We start from the raw sequence: 18,720 nt of genomic DNA, 5'->3' as shown, positions 1-18,720 counted from the left end.
AATCGAAATTGTATTTTCTACATTCGAAACAATGCATTTTCCATAGATAGTATATTATCAATAATTATATTGCTAAATGTCCGATGAGTGCCCAGACGATTGTTAGACATACCTTTTTTGGATTCACTGTTCACAAGTCAATCAAAATTATTATTACTTTAATGAAAGGTGAAGATAGCGAACAGTGGTCAATCTCGTAACTCCTGTAACCAATACAAATTAGAGAGCTGGACAGACACGGGCCCTTGGACATACCAGAGGTGGGATCAAATATCCCCTGTCGACCAATTACATCCGCCGCGAGTCATATATCCCGATCAGGTAAACAGAGTCACCCACAGTCAAAAGCAGTGTGCCAAAATGGCCTAACAGTCGGTTTGAAACGTCAAACAGCATTTAACTCAATGATAGTCTGCACTCGCAAGCTAGATCGTTATAACGACAATATAATTTGCCAAACGGTGACTTTAAATGAAACTGCTGCAACCCCTGCATCATCAACTTGTAATATATCTTCAGATTTATCTAGCAGAGATACTGAAAATTTCATTTCTATATGAAAATTATTTCAAACGTTAGTTGCATTAAGTCTATTCTCAGTTTATGGTCTTGAGGACTTCGGTCGAAACCCGAGATATTTTTCAATTTTGACTACTCATTTAAATAGAAAACTCAAACTTCCGTTTGATATTTATTTTGGCAAAATTCAAGCCAGGTGTTGTACCTTGTTTACAAAATGAAATGTGTATTTCTCAAATACATCTTTGCGTCCATTTTTATTTGGCCACCTGAGTAAACGCAGGTGACTTATTGTCATTGGTCTGCGTCCCTCGTCGTCCATCTTGCGGGACATGAATTGTAAATTTCAGGACTCTTGAACCCAAGCGCCCTAGGGGCTGGTCAAACTGCAAAACTCTTATCTATGTTCAAAAATCTTCTTCTCTACAACAGCACATGTGTAAGAAAAACTAAGTGCATATTGATGTAGAACAAGAAGGTCCCTAAATTGTAAATTTCCTGATCCCTGGGGTAAATGTTCTAACTCTAGGGAGGGCCTCTGTGGCCGAGTGGTTAGCATCGCGCTCAAAATCACGCGACCTTTCACCTCTGTCGGTGCGGGTTCGAATCCCGCTCGCGCAGGTAAGTGAGAGTTTTCCAGTTTACTTTCGGAAGGTCGGTGGTCTCTTCCCAGGTGCATTGTATCTGGGTTCTCTCTTCCACCAATAAAAACTGGGCGCCACCAGATAACTGAAAACTTGTTGAGTGTGGCGGAAAACATCAATCAATCAATCAATCTAACTCTAGGGCGGGGCCAAACTTCGTATACAGTTATATGTAAAAAAAAAAAAAAAAAAAAAAATTGAAACACATCTTTAATGTTATTGATACTAAATTGAAACTAATGAATATTTAGAATGAGCAGATACAAATTTAGGTAGGGGTTTTGGTATCAGGGTTGGGCCAAAATGGTCAGTGACTTAATGATAATCTCTTCTTGATAATTACCATTCCAATTCTTTTCAAATGTCGTATGAAGCATCTGTAGGTTAAGGGGAACATGGATTGTAAATTCCAGGACTCGTGTACCCCAGTGGCCCTAGGGATGGGGTAAAAACTGCAAAATACTGACCAATATTCAAACTCTTCTTCTCTACAACCGCATATCTCTATGACAAACTAAGTCTAGTGATGTAGAGCAGGGAAGCCTCTAACAAAATTGTAAATGGCATGATCCCAGGAGTGGAGGTTCTGACTGCACGGCGGGGCCAATCCCGGTAAATACAGTACATGTATAGTGTATATGTGTAAAACATTTAGATGGTATCTTCTTCAATGAAATTGATAATAAATTTATACTAAATAGATATTTAGAAAGAGGGGGTTGTCCTTTACAAAAATTGTAATTTTTTTATGATCCTAAAGGGTAGGGGTTGTGGTTCCAGGGTGGCGCCAAAATTATCAAAGTGATTATTGTTTTTATCATTTGAAAGAGTTGTTAAGTTTGCTGATACAGTATAAAAACTAAATGCATATTTAGGAAAATTAGAAAAGGATGTACCAAAATTGTAAATTTTGCAACCCCAGGGTTTGACTCTAGGACGGGTCCAAATTAGTCATATCGTGTTAAGATTACATATATTATATTCCGTAAAGCCTTTCATCGGTAAAGACACTCTCAAGGGCATTTTAAAAGTTTTAAGAACACATCTTGTTTTATACTGTAGCTGAATATTAGAATTTAGCTTATATATTCAGATTAGGAATTTTTTTCCTAGATTACATGACCCTTGGGGCTAATGATACTTTAAACTTACTACTCGGGTGACCGATAAGGTATGTGAGTCTCTTGTTTACATATAGGTTTGTTGCTACGTTTTACACGAATCAAATATTATCATATCATTAATTAGAAATCAAAATAATTTTTGTATTACAATCGTATTCATGCACCTTTAAATATAAGTTTGCACATAAAGCACATCTAGGTAAAAATCAATAATTGAGGGGAGAATTATATCAAAAGAATTTGTGTTTAGATCTGCAAAACAATGACAAATTTTATCTTACCTTAACAAAGAACGTACATGTATGTGGATGTTGATTTAAGTTTGAGTGTCATACCTATAACATATTTATATACTGAATATATAAGTCAATATTCCTATGCACTTCCATTAAAAGGAAAATGATACCAAAAACTTACATCTATGCATGTAAACAATCTGTTACAATCACGCAGTTTTATGTGATGATTAAACATTCAATGAGTCATTCTCTGTGTCTATTTTCTGGGGGTTTTAAATTATGGATAGACATAGGGAACCTCCAAGTCCTGTTATATTTATTTCACTGTTTTATTCTTGATTATCCCATGATACAATGATTATTGTTTTAGGATGCCAAGATGAAATCTTGGTCATCCTGTGTTCGAATCTTAGACACCCCATCCCCAAGTTTGCTTATCCCGTGTTTGAATATTAGATACCCCATCTTCAATATAGGCCATCCTGTTTTCATTCTTAATCATGACTATCTGGTGGTTCTACTTAACACCATTTAAATTAATATATATTCAGAATTTAAGTTGTGTCAAGATCAGATTCTATCCATAAAATCTTGTTATCTGCAAAAATGAAATGATTCGATAATCAACTGGCTGTCTTTTGTATTTCGCGGAGCAGATTTTGAAACATGAAAAAACTCTAGTTGGCACCTGCAGCCTAGTGGACCTCTGGGGAAAAAAAGCACCGATTACAAATTACAATTAAATAACCCTATATCTTATCTACAGAACTAATGAGCTCCGTGAGGCATGAGTAAACCTCGAGAGGTCCATAGTCCTGAACCTTTTTTTATCGTCGCGGATTTATATACACCGTTATGAGGTTGTTGATTCTAGAACTATAAAATGACGTGTACTGGTCAGCCCTCTATCTCCAATGGGTACCCGACCGGGGCGGCCAGCGGAACCCCACCCACCGTCACCTTCGTCTGTAACCCGGGATACACACTCTCCGGGAACCCCACCTATGCGTGTCACTCGGGTAACTGGACTGGAAATGCAGAATGCGCCCCGTGGTACATTAAAGATGGTATGATTTTTTTTTCATTTGATTATAATGGATTTCTCGTGTATGAGACCACCATGTTTTCCTTCACACTAATGGAGACTGTAGCAACATAAAATGTTCACATTGTTAAAACTTCTGAAAACGAAATTGAAAACATTTAGTAAACGCATGCCACTTTCAGTAGTATTAGCGAAAAACTTATTTAATTACTTATCATTACTTTTTAAAATATTGATTGTTTTTCTGTTCTTTGATAAAAATGTAAAAGTTATTTGAAATGTTTAACTAATGTACTCTACCTCGTATTACATTGCTAGATATACTGAATTTTTCAGAATATATACGCTGATTAATGTTAACTGTAAAACACTGTAACTGAATGAAATAGTGTTGTGTGAACCTACGAAAAATAACATTGACTGTATTTTATTTTTTAATCACATATTCATTGTATAACGATCTGAGAATCCAATTATAACTCTATATTACAAATGTAAGTGAAATCATCATCAAAAGCCTAGTGTGTTTGCATTTGAAAGAACTATATAATGTGGGAAGCAGCTATACTTAGGTTCTATGAGAATAATTACATGTACATGTATATGTAGTACTTATGGCCATCTATATGAGACGTGTTCCCGTATGTTTAATATGTTGTCAAACTCTCAAAATGTACATTGCATATGTACATGTGTATATGATGTACGTATAGTGAATACCTTTGCGTGCAAATATGTTGAATTTCGAAATATTTCTTCAGGATGTATGATTTTTAACGATGACTGGGAGGTCGCACTGCAACAAACTATTAATTCTACAAATAATAAAACTTTAGCACGGTGACTCAGTATTGGGAGTGCAAGTAGATTTTAGTTTGTCTTTACATTCGTTCATTTAAATCTTTGATTTCCAAACAAAAGATCAAACAAACAACTGATACTGTTGCCACCACAGAATACCTTTTGATAAGGTCGCAATCAGTGAAACCCACTAGCAGACCGCTCGCTCTTGGTTCTCAATCATTCGAACGTTTTATCTCGACAGGACCGTTCAACTTCACATTAATATTAGTCGACCAGTCTTGACACAAAAGCAAAGTTCGTGAATCAGGAGACAAAATTATCTATCTTTCTTTTCCCCCCAATGTATTTAAGATGAAAAAATCACCGACTTAGGACATATACTTTCTTCAATGGGTTGTGACGTCCCTCCGTCATTGCCAAATGGCTACCCTGTGACAAAAATTGACAAAAGCGGCTCCCAACCTTTTGTACGTTTTACATGTAATCCGGGACACACCCTCTCCGGAGCCCCGAATTTCTATTGCAATACGAGCTCTGATATTTGGTATGGAAACACAGTCTGTAGCCGTGAGGAAATCCCCGAGGGTGAGTGACCGAAACACGAAACAACGGGATTCTATATGTAATTTATGAATGGCTGTTGAAGAACAGGGCAGTTGTAAAAACCGAGAGACATTTATTCACTGAAAAATACAGTATGTTGTCTCTACATGTATGTCAGTTATAATTTACTGTTTATATCAAATTACAACTCGCACGCGTCTATAAAGTTGACTAGATCTTCTCTTCTTTTTTTTACCATGATTACATAATTTATTCATTATACATGTAAATAATATTTCTGATTCCGAACTTTCATGTAAAATAATTCCAATGGTTCCTAAATCACTACCACGAACAGTTGTCGTTCCATGGTAGTGAAATATTACACACTGTACGTTCTTTGTTGAGAAATGATAAAAGAAAATTTACTTACCGACAATACGTAAATAAGTTTATTGTAGCCTTTCAAATTAGGGTTGATAAATGCAGCGGTTTAATCAGAGAAGAACGACATCCACTCCGTGACATTTGGACAATGGTAGTGAGACTTAACAAAATTCACCCACATTGAAATAAGAAGTAGTGATGTCATTAAACAAAATGAAGGTAACTATATAGAATACATTCTTCATTTTTTTATACTGTTCTATTTTTACGGTTTTACAATTCTTGTTTTGTAGTTTGGTTCTGGCTCCTGATAGCGGTAGGGTCTCTGGTGGCTATTGGTGTGATAACGGCGCTGTGCGTCTACTGCTGCAAGAGATGCTGCTGGTATGCACCAATTTCCTACCATTTCATAAGAATTTTTGATAGTAGAAATCTACGTCTGTTTATCAGACGGCTTATTTTCATTGATGTTTAGAAATATGTAATTATATAACTATGTAATTCCACGTTCACTTGGTCAAAATCAAAATGTTCATGTGTCCATGAAATGAAAATCTCCCACAGGCGGAATCGAATACGGAGAGTTAATCCAGTTCATGATGAAGAATATCCACCAGGAGTATGTGGGGGTTGCTGTGACTATGGAGGAAGTTGCGATATTTGTGGTTGCGTGGACTTTTATGGATGTTGCTCTCTTTACGGTTGCTGTGGTTACCAAGGCGTCTGTGGCTTTGGCTTGTGCACGTGCTGTCGGTGTTGTCGAGAACCGGACGATAATCACGTACACGAAAATAGAAGTCAGAATGTGAAAGGTAGAAAACAAAAACGATGGGCGGGAATTCTTTCCAAAAGAACAGTTATGAAAGCGAGGCGAAAACGAAGAGACCTCTGGCGGCGTTGGCGTTCAAACAGACCTGAAAATCCAATGGATGACGAGGTGTACGATAAAGTCAGGAGAAATGCTAAAGTGATGGCTCTCTGGTTACCCCATTCAAACCCCATCAGATCCATCAACACGAGTACAAAATGAAACAGTTTATTTCAATATCATCAAGAGAAGTGGATGCATGACCTTAATCTTTCATATCGGCAAACTTTGATGAGCAAACCAATAATTTTAAATTTTAAATTATTCGATAAAGTAAGGTGCAGACTTTTTAATATGTTGTGAAGTAGCGGATCACGTAAGACTAATGCGGAGGCCGAGGACGAGGTGGCGTATTACCAGAGAAAATTTAAAGTGGCTCTGAATTTGAAAAAAAATCATTAAAGAAGTCTGTATTTTCTCATACAAATTGTGCTCTTTTATTGGCTGGGTCATTGTGTTTTGTATTCTTATGAAGCAGAATGTATTTTAAACAGGAGAACATATTTTGCTATGGTCCACAACTCAACATTAAGAGAAATCGACGACTGTATTTATGAACAATAATATAGGGTTATTGAACTTATATTGGTGAATATTGGCACGAGTTGGCTGTGAAAATGCACGAGCTTGCGAGTGCATTTTGACAGCCAACGAGTGCCAATATACACCAATATAAGTTCGATAACCCTTTTATTATATAGCTAAAGTATTTAGTTGTTAAGTTATATCCCCTTTCACTCAAACTTCTCCAAAAATAGACGAGAATTCATCAATATTGGCAGTGTGCAATAACGGCATGCATTTCTTAACTGTTCAATATTTAACCCGTCATTAATGCATGAAGCAAACTAATTTTGTAAATGGGGACATCATAATTTGTGTACAGTAAAACATTTTGCTTAAGTAAATATCAAATAGGGGCTCTGTCAGATTCGGAGGACCGTCGTCTGCCATTTTGGCTTGTTTAAGTAGCAGGGGACAGTTTCGCACTATAGGTCCGGTCAACTTTTTCAAAAAATGGAAATACCCCATATTTGAAGTGATATTACATGTGTAAAAATGTATACAATAATTTTAGGATGCATGTCAAATGTAGCTGGGTGCTTAATAAAAATGTTGATATACAACATGTAGGTGTCACCATGATTCCTAGCATATAGATGGGTGCAAATACGAAACTAAGACACGTGGTCAGTTGCTGAAGAAATTCCGATGAAAACATGCAGGGTCTAGCAAAAGGTCTGTAGCTGTGAGGGAAGGTGGATGGCCCCATATGAGAGGTAGATTTTTGCGAAGGGCAGATAGGGTTCTTGATTGTGCACAGTGTCTAAATCCCCATGTTTGGTACCGTGATGGTGTGGGGGTGGTGCGGATTAGCCCAAATGAGGGAAAATCAAAGCAAAAAAGGGGAACCTGCTCTGAGCATGTTTTGTGCACCAGTACCAGTATTTATAGATTACATGTAATTTAGGGTCATAATTTATTAACTACACTAATATGAAATACAAGTATTGACATAAAAGGGAAATGTGATTTTTCATTAGTCTGTCATAATCTGACTTTGGTGTATACCCCCTCTCCACATGTTTCAAAACCAAAGAAACTGTCCCTTGCCACCTTACGTCGGTACGGTAACGTCAATATTGAACGCTCATACTCGGAATGTTTCGGGCGCATACAATTTACGCAATGCAAACTTAGCGTTCAATAAATTCTCAGGATATTGAACGCTAACATTCTCTAGATTTTACGCAGATTTTATATTAGACTATTTATTAGCTATATAATAATACTGGCTATTAATCTCCATTCAAACATTGATTCAATACACGTGTCAGTAGTAAATAAAAAGGCACCACAGAGTCGCTCACATTTATTTCATATTAGGATGTTTTACTGAACATAAACTGTAATCTCAATTTTGTGACAAACGAGATGAACAATCTCTATATCTCCAGCTTTTCGTATTTATGTAGTAATATTCCACTATCTCGTGGCACCTGGTGTTTCTATCTCTCAACTTATTCGATATGCAAGAACATGTTCTGCGTATGATCAATTTTTATACCGAGAAAAGTTACTACAAATACTTTGTGCCTAATAAAAAAAAACGTCGTTTGGTCGCTTTTTTTTAAACTTGTATGGCGACTCATTTTTCACGATTCTTTAGATTTTCGTATTAATTCAAAGGTATTTAGAGAAATATGTACATGTATTTTTTTTTTTTAGATTTTGATTTTGATGGCTACCTTGGAAAAGATTTATGTTTGTCATCCATATTTAAAAGATCTACATTAAAATGCGTTTTTCCACCATTAGAGCTACATGTATGCCATTATTATTTACTAGAGCAGTCAAGCCCATACCTATTAGAATTCGTTTCCGAGCAAATTGGCGGTTTCTATGAATAACGCACTATTACAGTGCCCTTAGAGATCTATTTTTAACCTGGTGGTGCCATCTTTTGGCGAATTCGGATAAAAACAACAACACTTGCAGGGGCTTTCTGGTACGTAATTCCTATTATAAGTTTCATTAAAATTCTTCAAGCAGTTATGAAGAAAAATGTAAGAAAAACAATAACCCCACTCTATTTTTTTGGACTACGTATTACTCCGTTAACTCGGTAAAAAACAATTTCTGTTACTAATGATTTTTGTACATGTGCATTCATTTTCTCTTTACAAATAGTGCGTCGTCTTGTTAAAGTATCCAATGTATAATAGACCATATTTCATATCTAGTAAATGAGTGGTGGGATTTTTGTAATCATGGTATCATTTTGATGGGTTCATCAAATAAAAATATTCCACCATAGGAATTTTCAACATTTTGAATACTGCTTGATTTATTTCCCCTAGAATTTTACATTGAAGTCAATGGGAAGACTCTGTTTTATTACAATATTTGTAAAAGAAATTATATTGTTATGCAAATCTCTTGGTAAAAAGTCACATATCCTTTCTCTTTATGAAAATATGAAATAAAATTAATCATTTGCCGCACACATTTTTTAAAAATTAGAATTTTCTTATTTTTACGAAGGGTACATATGTTGATAACTTTTTTGAAAAGTCTCAAGTGCACGAAGGTTAGTTTCTTTAATAATGTACCAGTCGTGTGAATTTGATCTACTTCAATTTAATCATTAGTTAACAATAAACATTTATGTTGATTTAAATCATTCAAAATTGCTTATTATCCTTTTATCATCAATCAAATACCTTAAATAACAAGAAAATTATCTTGGTAACTCGTTACAACGAGATAATATGTAATTATAACTTGTCGTTGGACGAATGAAGAATTTAAACCAAAAAATCTAGTCTTAAGAGTAAATTAACTTCCATATCCAACTACAAAGCATTGAACTTTCTGTTTATTGCATTTTCTTGGGATTTAGAACATGTTTATTTCAAATCTTAAAGGATGTGTAGTAATACACAATATGAAGTCACAATCAGCAATGTGAAAATATCATTTTTATACAATGGATAAATTATAGTATTTCACTGCTGAAAATGTAATATATATTATATCAGAGTGTATCTGTAGACGTATTCGTCAATCACATCGGTTTTGAAATCATTTCCCAGAGTGTGGATTACGAACTCCAGCGACTTCACTTGTACTCCGTCCTGAATGAGGGCTGTTCTGTTTATAGCCATAGAGGCAATGTGGTCGTCCGGCATCGTTTCATCGCGCATGTCTACAGGAGAGAAGTACAAGGGCTATAACAGGGCTGTTTCCTCAAGTTATTTTTCCGACAGACGCTTGAAATCCGTGCTCGCATCGACATGATCTGATGGTGATTTTATATAATGTGGACCCTGGAGAGTCTTTATGTTCAACTTGAAATCGACAGTCGTTGAAGTTAAACCCCGTTTGTCTTTCTCTTTCTGCTAACGTATTGAAAAAAAATTTCAAACTTTCCTTTTCTGACGTCAGCCATACTGGAAGTAGTAAGTATGCGTAGTGGAAGGACGTTATGGTTGCTTTATACAATGACGAAGTTCTGTCACTTTCCATGGACACTATGATAAATAACATAAACAAAATCACATCAGCTGTGCATTAGTGCAGGTCACCATTTAAAAGATAAATGATTGTTTTGTTTCTTTCTAATCCCAGACGTTTAGGTTTATTGAATAAAAATACTTTAAATCAAACGTTTATTTTGCATACGTGTTATAATCTGCTGCTGTAGTGTAACCTATAGCACAGATCATATTTCGAGGTAAACTGATGCGTCTGACATTTCCAATGGAGTCAAATATATTTCTAAAGGATTTTAAGGCTCCCAGTAAACCACACTTATGTTGTAATGGTAATGCTAACATGTAACATGACTTTTTTGCCACTTTGAATATATATGTTATGAATGAAAGAGAGATAGAGATAAATATTACCCAGTTGCCATTCTGCAGTTCCACGACTTCTGGAGAACCCATTTTTAACCATATTCGTGTTTATCGGTGCCCGGATGACAGTAACGTATTTCGGGGTCTTTGTGTCAGTCGATCTTGTCGCAGAAACTATCTGGTAAGACGTCTTCTCCATCTGTCTATCGACTGTAAATCTGTCCTAATGTAGTGAATGTCGATAGATATATTCAAATTTATATGTTAGAACCCCCTTCCTGCTCTATGGAGAATATGTCAATGTTACATGCAGCGTTAGATAATGATTTATAAAGAATTTTATTTTTTCTAGTATGAGATTTTCATCACACTACGGGATTTTCAAATTAAATATCTCTATTTTATTGTTAGAGGTCATCTTATAGGCATGCATAGCAGGACGATTGTCAGACTTCATACCACCACACCCTAAAAAGCTTGGTAGAAAATGAATCTATTTGCTTGTTTCTATGTACTTTGAATTCTAAAATACTAAGTGTTATTTCCAAGAATATATTAGAAAAAACGTGCATGTTTCCATGCGATGATCTGGAACTCATCCTTGGGAAAACGTTCTGGTTTATCGCAGGTATACGTACATCACCCTTATTCAAAGTACATACATGTAGTATGGAGAGAGAGAGGAGGGAGAGAAAGAAAGATTCAAAGTTGAATGTAATATAATTACCAAAATGTCGCAATATTCTTTCTAATGATAAAATCGATAATCCTAAGATAATTTTGATCCCACTGTGTAACCAAAACCCCTACCCCTGGAGTCGTAAAATTTACAATTTGGTAAAGTGCTACCTGCTCCTTCTACATACCTACATGCATTCAGTTTAAGTTTAGTATTAAAAGCATCAAATATGTCATTCTACGTGTAAATGCTATACACACACACACACTACATGCCAATTGTGGCCCTACCCTGATGTCAGAACCTCTACCCCAGGGAACATGAAATTTACAATTTTGTATAGGCATTCCTGCTCTACATGATTATGCATGTAGTTTTTCTAGCAGATGGAGGATTTTTTTTTTTATATCTAGTCAATTTTGGCAGGTTTTGTCCTGTTCTTAAGAACCTAAGCATGCATGAGTACTAAAATTTACAACGTATGCACCAAATATCCCAAAAATGCATCATACCAAAATTGAAAAGAATTGCGATGGTAGTTATCAAGAAATGTAAAATAAAAATGTTCAATTTTTAATACACACATTTGATGACTATGAAATTTACAGTATTAGTAAGGGATTACTTCCGCATTCTAAACATTTGTTTAAATTCAATTTAGTTTCAATTGCATCAATGAAGACGTTATTTGAATGTTTCCTTATAGAAACTACATACCAAGTTATATGCCCACCCTACCCCACCCCCTTGGAGTCAGAACCTTTACCCTTGGGATCATGGAAATTACAATGTTGTTAAAGGCTCTACATGATTTTACATTTAGTTTTTCTTGGTGTGATTGAGAAGATCTTTTAACATTTGTTAATGTTTGGCAGTTTTTGCTCCGTCCCAGTGGTACAGGAGTCATGCAATTTTGAAATTTATGTTTTCCGCATTATAACTGACGCTGACCAATATCAATAAGTCACACGAGTGTCTCGGGGACATAAATTTGTTTTAAACTTACCTCCATGCAGTTTGAATCTTGAAGAAAACATAAGAATTGTAACAAAATGCATGGTACTAGGTCCATAACTACTCTATACTGTCGGCAAAACAGACTTGTCTATAAATGTACAATGTAACTTCAGTTGTGCTGTTTCTCATATACATACACGTACATCACGAACAAACTAGCAGTAATGAATCATAATTTCATCAATTGCTTCACAGGGTCCCTCTAATTATTGGTAGTCATTAGGTGTTTAAGTTAGTACAGCGTGGACAGTTTCAAATATGAACTCTATTTGACCGGGCAATTTTTCATTGGAGAATGCCGACATTTTCTTCTATAACTACGTCTTACCATACAAATATTACTGATCATCATATTGTCAAATCTTACTGGACATTACAATTGCCAAACCATCATTGAATTGGCCGTGTGATGTTAATTTTAGTCCTTTACATAGCCTACATCATATTAATCGTCTATTCATCTAATGGAAATATACCTATATCCTTCTTACTGCATGCTTCATACCCGGTACGTCAAAACGATCGGGAAAACAAATAAAACACGTGCGCGCTAGTCATTCTTCCAATATATATATATATATATATATATATATATATATATATATATATATACTTTGGCTGAAGGTTGACACGCTTTTATAGGGATATAGATATATCTATGTTCTAAAGGATATTCTAAAGCAAAAACAATAAACAAAAACCCAATCACAGATTTACCAATATAAATTTATTCACTTTATCCACGTAAATCTAGTAATTGATCGTTATATAGCCTATTTGTGCAATACACACACGCTAATCTCCAGTGACGTCAATGTGCATTTTTCTCGTTTTCAACTTGTAAAATGCATTACTTTCATGATATTTGTCCGTACCTACATATGACCGTTAGAAAATGTAACAAATGCTTCCAGCTTTTCGAATATGATATACGTTTTAATCACTGCGTTTAGTAAGAAAGGTATTACTAACAGAAGATAACACAAGTTTTGTCATTTTGGCGTAAAATTATATTCTTACTCACCGGCAATGATCGGCAATTTTAAATGCATGTTTTCAACGATTTCCCAACGTCGCACAGAAAAACTTAGTAGAAAATTTATTTAGTCTTTTACTCTGCTGTTTGAAAATATAATTTGTTTCATTATATTCCAATTATAAACAAGGTTCCTTGTTTATGACCAATAATGATATTTACAACTTCACTGAAATGTCATCTAAAGGTCAAAACATGATGCATCCCTCTTTAAACACTAACGTGTTTGATTTAAACACCAACGCGTTCGATTTAAACACTAAGGTGTTCGATTGACCGGTCGCGCTGCCTCGGTAGCCAGAACGTTTAGAGACCAGATGATCGTGGGAGTGACTCAATCTGTTTATGCATACTTATTTTAAAGTAAACTCCATACTCGCAATAGTATCTGGTTAAATTATAGATCGTGTATTCATTTTCATTTAATATGATAGTTAAAACTGATAAACTATCAAAAGAAATATATTATAGGACATCGCACTTTTTATGACAAGCGACACATACAGAAACAGAATGATATACATGTGTAGCAACGTCAGAAAATTGCAATTTTCAACAGGTTGGGAACACTACCCCTACAGCGAAATCTCGCTAAAACGCGATTATCCCTCTTTAGTGAGAGTAAATACATCCCATACAACCTAGTTGTTGTGTTTTTCTTGGTTGTATATAGCTGCAGAACTGTAGCTCTCTGAAAAAAATATTGAGACATATCAGAGAGCTACAGATCCGCCCCTTATAAAAACCTTCGATTTACGATGCACAAAATAATGTGCGAAGTTGAGGCCTTATATCGCTATATATTCTTGCATCGCCGTCTCATAAATTCAATATAAAAAAATCCGAACATATTGTCCTACTATACTTATGTCCAAACATACCTTCAAATATTCATTAAAGCCCCATACGACACAAAAACTCACAGCTTCAAATGATTTTGTTTGTTGCTCTGTAACTATTTTTATCAGAGAGCTAACAGTTCTGCAGCTACATTGTACATATAACCAAGAAAGCACCCGGAGTACATCTTTTCGCGTTTCACATGAAAAGAAGAAAAAGTGCTGAAATGTCTTATACTTCTGCAAATATATAAATCAAAACAAAAACACTCACGATGTGCACTGGATTTCAGCCTCCTTCTCTAAATAATTATAATTAAGCAGCAACGTTTATATGAAATTTCTTGACTATGTTCTCAATTTTATGAAGACAATTCGCTTCATATTGAGTGTGTATCGCACTAATTCAGCATTGCACAGAATTTGTCATTATTTTCAATAAAACCACCAGAACACTTGTTTATGGTAATGTTTACTCGCTAAAGAGGGATAATCGCGTTTTATAGCGAGATTATCTCGCTATAGGGGAAGTGTTCCCTGTCTGTTGAATAGCTAGCTTATCCTTTCATAAAAACTGGTTATAAAGACATAATAGTATTCAAAACAATTTCATGAATTCTTTACTAAAAAAATGCCTTGCAAAAAATATATCGCATTATGGATTTGATACAGAAATCAATGAAAATAGAGTTATTGCCGTTGGATTCAAAATTTTGAAACAAATCATTGATTACAGTGTAACCATATACAACTTAGACTTTTAAAATATTTCATGTCAAACAAGATTTTTTACAATAACTATCGGAAAAGATTCTCACAAAATTTATGTTCCTATAGTGCATAAATCTAAAGAAAGCATTGATTTTGAAAAATCTTACGACGTCACATGAGAGTGGGCTTATTGGAAAGAATCCTTCAGATAATACCTTAAAAATAGAAGTCCCATGTCACGACAGAAGCTGGCACGAAAATGAACCCTCACTGCTGCAACGTTGAAATGTTGATCAACAAATATTCGGGCATTATGTCATCATACAAGCAGAGTTCGACTTCGGTGTTACTAAACCGGTCGCGGTAGCACAGTGGTAGATCGTAACCGGGAGGTCGTGGGTTCGAGCACCGTTCGTGCCATGGCCGCGTCAAACCTAAGACGTTAAAATAGACATGCTGCCCTTCCGTAAAGATACAGTATACTGGTCAGACGAGTAATGATATATTTGTCAATTCAATTTCAGTTTATGTCTTCTACTGTTGATTTTATTGCCCATTTTAACTAAACACTTGTTGAACATTGCTGAAAACTGATATCGTGTCAGTGGTTTTGAGTTGAAATGCACAAAAGAATTTGTCTGACCGGAAAAGGAAGTTACACTCGAGCATGCCCAGTCGAGTAAATAGTCCATTACTTACAAGATAACTACGGTAGTACGAGTCATGGCTCTTGCAATGGTAAAAATTTATACCCTTACAATAACCTGGTTTATGAAGAGAAGATAAACAATGTGCAATATTTGTTGAAAGCAATCTCGATATCGAGGCCACCAGTTTATGTGACTAACTAGAATGTGGTGTGTATTATGGTGTATAATACATATAATATATTGAGCATGGTTGCCCCGTGGAATTACGTACATGTAGTAGCCTATTGGTTTGAGCGCAGGTCTACATTTGCGCAGAGCTTTAAACACCTATTTGAAGTTGGGAATGGTGACATCTCTACATCAATGAAAAATGGGACGTAAATATACTTATTCCATATACATATATAACTGATATTTATTTTGTCCTAAGACGCTTCCGGGTCTCGGTATATTGAGGAGGCGCGTTGTTTCTTTGTCATCAAATACACAGTCACAATTGACCCTCCACCTTCTTATGAACAAGTAAGGGTGTAACCATCTAAGGGTTCGCAGTACGTTCATTATTTCAATCGATATACGTCTGAATAACGATTATACTTTACCCAAGTCAGTGATTCACGGCATTGAAAACACTATCAAAGTGTAAACAAGCCGAGGGGTTTGTTTCCAACAGATTCCACTAACCGTAAGATCGACTCTCACTTACTTGCCATGTTGGTTGGAAATTTAATTTTCATGCACTAAATTTAATTATATAAATTTTGATTTGTAAACGTTTTCAAAATCAATGGGTATTGCGAATTCTCCAGTGTTTCCCATTGACAATGGCTATGTGTCAAGCTACACAGCAACCTCAGTGGTGTATGCTTGTGATTCGGGGTATTCTATGGTGGGCAATTCGGTGTCTGTACCTTTGACATCTGGTTGGACAACCCCTGGGAAATGTGAATTAACATTCGTTGATAAAGGTGAGCTTCTTTTCATGATTATTAATTCCAAAGTCCAACATATTTACTTTAAAGTTTCTCCAATTCATCTATTCGTTTCTATACTCCCCAAAAATGGAAACATGAAAATCTGATGAATGAAAATTCAAAATAAGCATGATCAATTATTTTACACAAAAGTTATTTTCACGTTATCTGTATGTAAACCAAAAACTTTGCGTTTTGGATTTTTTTGTAGTTTGGTTTTGGTTCTTAATCGGTCTCGCGGCTCTGCTGATCATCACAGGTTTAACACTGCTCTGTGTTTATTGTTACCGCCACTGCTTCAGGTAAAACACACGTACAATATTTCTAAATTACATACATATGTTTTCGGATCTTTTAAACGTTTTACCTCACTAGTTGGCCATTTTGTAATCCAACAGGTATAGTATAAGAAAGTCAGAAATATCACGTGATCATTCATTAAAAACAGCGGCCTATATTAAAGTATAAAATATAGCACAATATATGACACAAATATTTTAGAATGCGGTCAAGAAGAATCAAAACGAGGCCAAAGGAAGAAAAAACCCAACGTTCAAACCAAACACCGAGGAGTTCCCGCGGCGATCCCGGCTGTTTCGAATATGGTGGAAAATGTGACATTTGTTGCGTAGATTACTACGGATGTTGCTCATTGTCCAGTTGCTGTGGTTACCATGGCTTTTGCGCTTGGTTTTGTGGTTGTTGCCGATGTTGCAGAGAACCGGAAGAGGGGCCCGGTATTTCCAGTCTTCCTGTTTCAATGTTTCGCAAATGGAGGAAGAAATCGAAAGGTGGCAGTAGATCGGTTACGACCAGGCCGATAGTTGTGATTCAGTACAATAGGGACAAGATGAGATCGGTAAGAAAAGCAGCGAAGACAGCGAAGGTCCCCGTGTTGCCGCTTTGGCTGCCGCATAAAAATAATGTACGGGACATCAACACAAGCACGAGATAAATTTAATATTCCGGCACAATGATGTGAATAAGCACGTTATGAATTTAATATTCCGGCACAATGATGTGAATAAGCACGTCGAAATTTATTTTCATTGTGAATTCTTTGAAATCACAGAATACTTTTAAATTTATGAATGGGTTAGATACGAGATCTAACTCTGTCTATACTACCTGTTAAGGGTAGTTGAGATTCATTAAACCTAATTCATTGTAAGTTTTATTTTCATTTTGTTAATGCCATATACCCTGAAATATAATGTTAAACTACACGTTGTCGATAGTAGTGTCTATACTGGATGTGTTGTTTATCGTAAACTTTTTGTTTTGGTTTTGTACGCATGTCTTAGAAATGCATAGAAACATGGTTATAGTAATTTGCGGTGAGTCGAGTACTTTAGAAAAAATTTATTTCGCGAAACCTTATTTTCCCGAGGGTGCATTGATGTATTATTCACGAACCATAACTTTCACTTATCATTATCTATTGCTTAAGTTTGCTATGTGAAAGAGTTTATCGCAAAAACGAAAGTTTCGCTGATGACTAGTATTGCGTAATTACGCGTAAATACGCGAATTAAATGAGATATCAGATGTTCCAAATATCAGTTTAATACAGTTTATTTAAAATCTATAATAACATTATTATTTTTGCTTGAATTGGTATTAGTAATGGAATTCTGCTTTTGTAATTGAAAAGCTTTTACAATATATTGTTTACAAGTTATATCAGTAAATTATTAACTTTATGTCCATGCTCATAAATTGTATTGTTCATAACCGCTTTTGTTCTTAAGATGTGCTGTTCATCAACAGGACTATTCTATTTTGAAATAAAATAAATGCAGGTGTCTTTACTTTATGAAATTAGCATAATGGAGAGCGTGATGTTTAGCTTACCTGAGCTGAAAGCTCAAGTGAGCTTTTCTGATCACCCGTAGTCCGGCGTCCGTCCGTCTGTAAACTTTTAACATTTTTGACTTCTTGTCTAAAACCACTAGGCGAATTTCAACCAAAGTCGGCACAACGCATCCTTAGGTAAAGGGAATTCTAAATTGTTAAAATAAAGGGCCAGGGCACCTTTCAAGGGGAGATAATCAAGAAAAGGTAAAAATAAAGTAGGGTCATTAAAAAATCTTCTTCTCAAGAACCAATGGGCCAGAAAAGATTAAATTTATAGATCAGCTTTATTAGGTAGTGCAGATTCTAAATTGTTCAACTCATGGCCCCCAGGGGTAGGATGGGGCCACAAGGGGGGATCAAAGTTTTACATACAAATATATAGGAAAAAGCTTTAAAAATCTTCTTCTCAAGAACCACGAAGCC

At 35.5% G+C, this 18,720-nt stretch overlaps 2 protein-coding genes across 3 annotated transcripts; both read left to right on the top strand.

The window, feature by feature from the left end:
* The first annotated feature begins 3,368 nt into the window (after nucleotides 1–3,368).
* On the top strand, nucleotides 3,369–6,774 carry LOC125657228 (uncharacterized). Of its 2 annotated transcripts, none has more exons than XM_048887909.2 (3): nucleotides 3,369–3,593; nucleotides 5,599–5,689; nucleotides 5,870–6,774. In XM_048887909.2, exons 1-3 carry the CDS (start codon nucleotides 3,410–3,412, stop codon nucleotides 6,333–6,335), a joined length of 741 nt encoding a protein of 246 aa, XP_048743866.1. In that variant the 5' UTR covers nucleotides 3,369–3,409; the 3' UTR covers nucleotides 6,336–6,774. The 2 variants fall into 2 exon arrangements, with proteins under 2 accessions (XP_048743866.1, XP_048743864.1); XM_048887907.2 differs by lacking the exon at nucleotides 3,369–3,593 and adding an exon at nucleotides 4,610–4,960 and having other exon boundaries at nucleotides 5,870–6,773.
* A 9,255-nt stretch (nucleotides 6,775–16,029) lies between these two features.
* LOC125657229 (uncharacterized) lies at nucleotides 16,030–18,247 on the top strand. The gene is made up of 3 exons (XM_048887910.2): nucleotides 16,030–16,434; nucleotides 16,652–16,742; nucleotides 16,942–18,247. Exons 1-3 carry the CDS (start codon nucleotides 16,254–16,256, stop codon nucleotides 17,393–17,395), a joined length of 726 nt encoding a protein of 241 aa, XP_048743867.2. The 5' UTR covers nucleotides 16,030–16,253; the 3' UTR covers nucleotides 17,396–18,247.
* Nucleotides 18,248–18,720: the final 473 nt, after the last annotated feature.

This window comes from Ostrea edulis, chromosome 7 (assembly GCF_947568905.1).
Source record: "Ostrea edulis chromosome 7, xbOstEdul1.1, whole genome shotgun sequence".
In the NCBI taxonomy this organism is placed as follows: domain Eukaryota; kingdom Metazoa; phylum Mollusca; class Bivalvia; order Ostreida; family Ostreidae; genus Ostrea; species Ostrea edulis.
The sequence above is the reverse complement of the archived record's forward strand: the minus strand, read 5'-3'. Positions and strand labels throughout refer to the sequence as shown.

Coding starts and splice junctions, on each gene's coding strand:
- LOC125657228 (XM_048887907.2), top strand. CDS start 4,765: ATGGGTTGTGACGTCCCTCCGTCATTGCCAAATGGCTACCCTGTGACA. Junction 4,961..5,598: donor CCGTGAGGAAATCCCCGAGG/GTGAGTGACCGA, acceptor CTTGTTTTGTAG/TTTGGTTCTGGCTCCTGATA. Junction 5,690..5,869: donor TGCTGCAAGAGATGCTGCTG/GTATGCACCAAT, acceptor AATCTCCCACAG/GCGGAATCGAATACGGAGAG.
- LOC125657229 (XM_048887910.2), top strand. CDS start 16,254: ATGGGTATTGCGAATTCTCCAGTGTTTCCCATTGACAATGGCTATGTG. Junction 16,435..16,651: donor ATTAACATTCGTTGATAAAG/GTGAGCTTCTTT, acceptor ATTTTTTTGTAG/TTTGGTTTTGGTTCTTAATC. Junction 16,743..16,941: donor TGTTACCGCCACTGCTTCAG/GTAAAACACACG, acceptor CAAATATTTTAG/AATGCGGTCAAGAAGAATCA.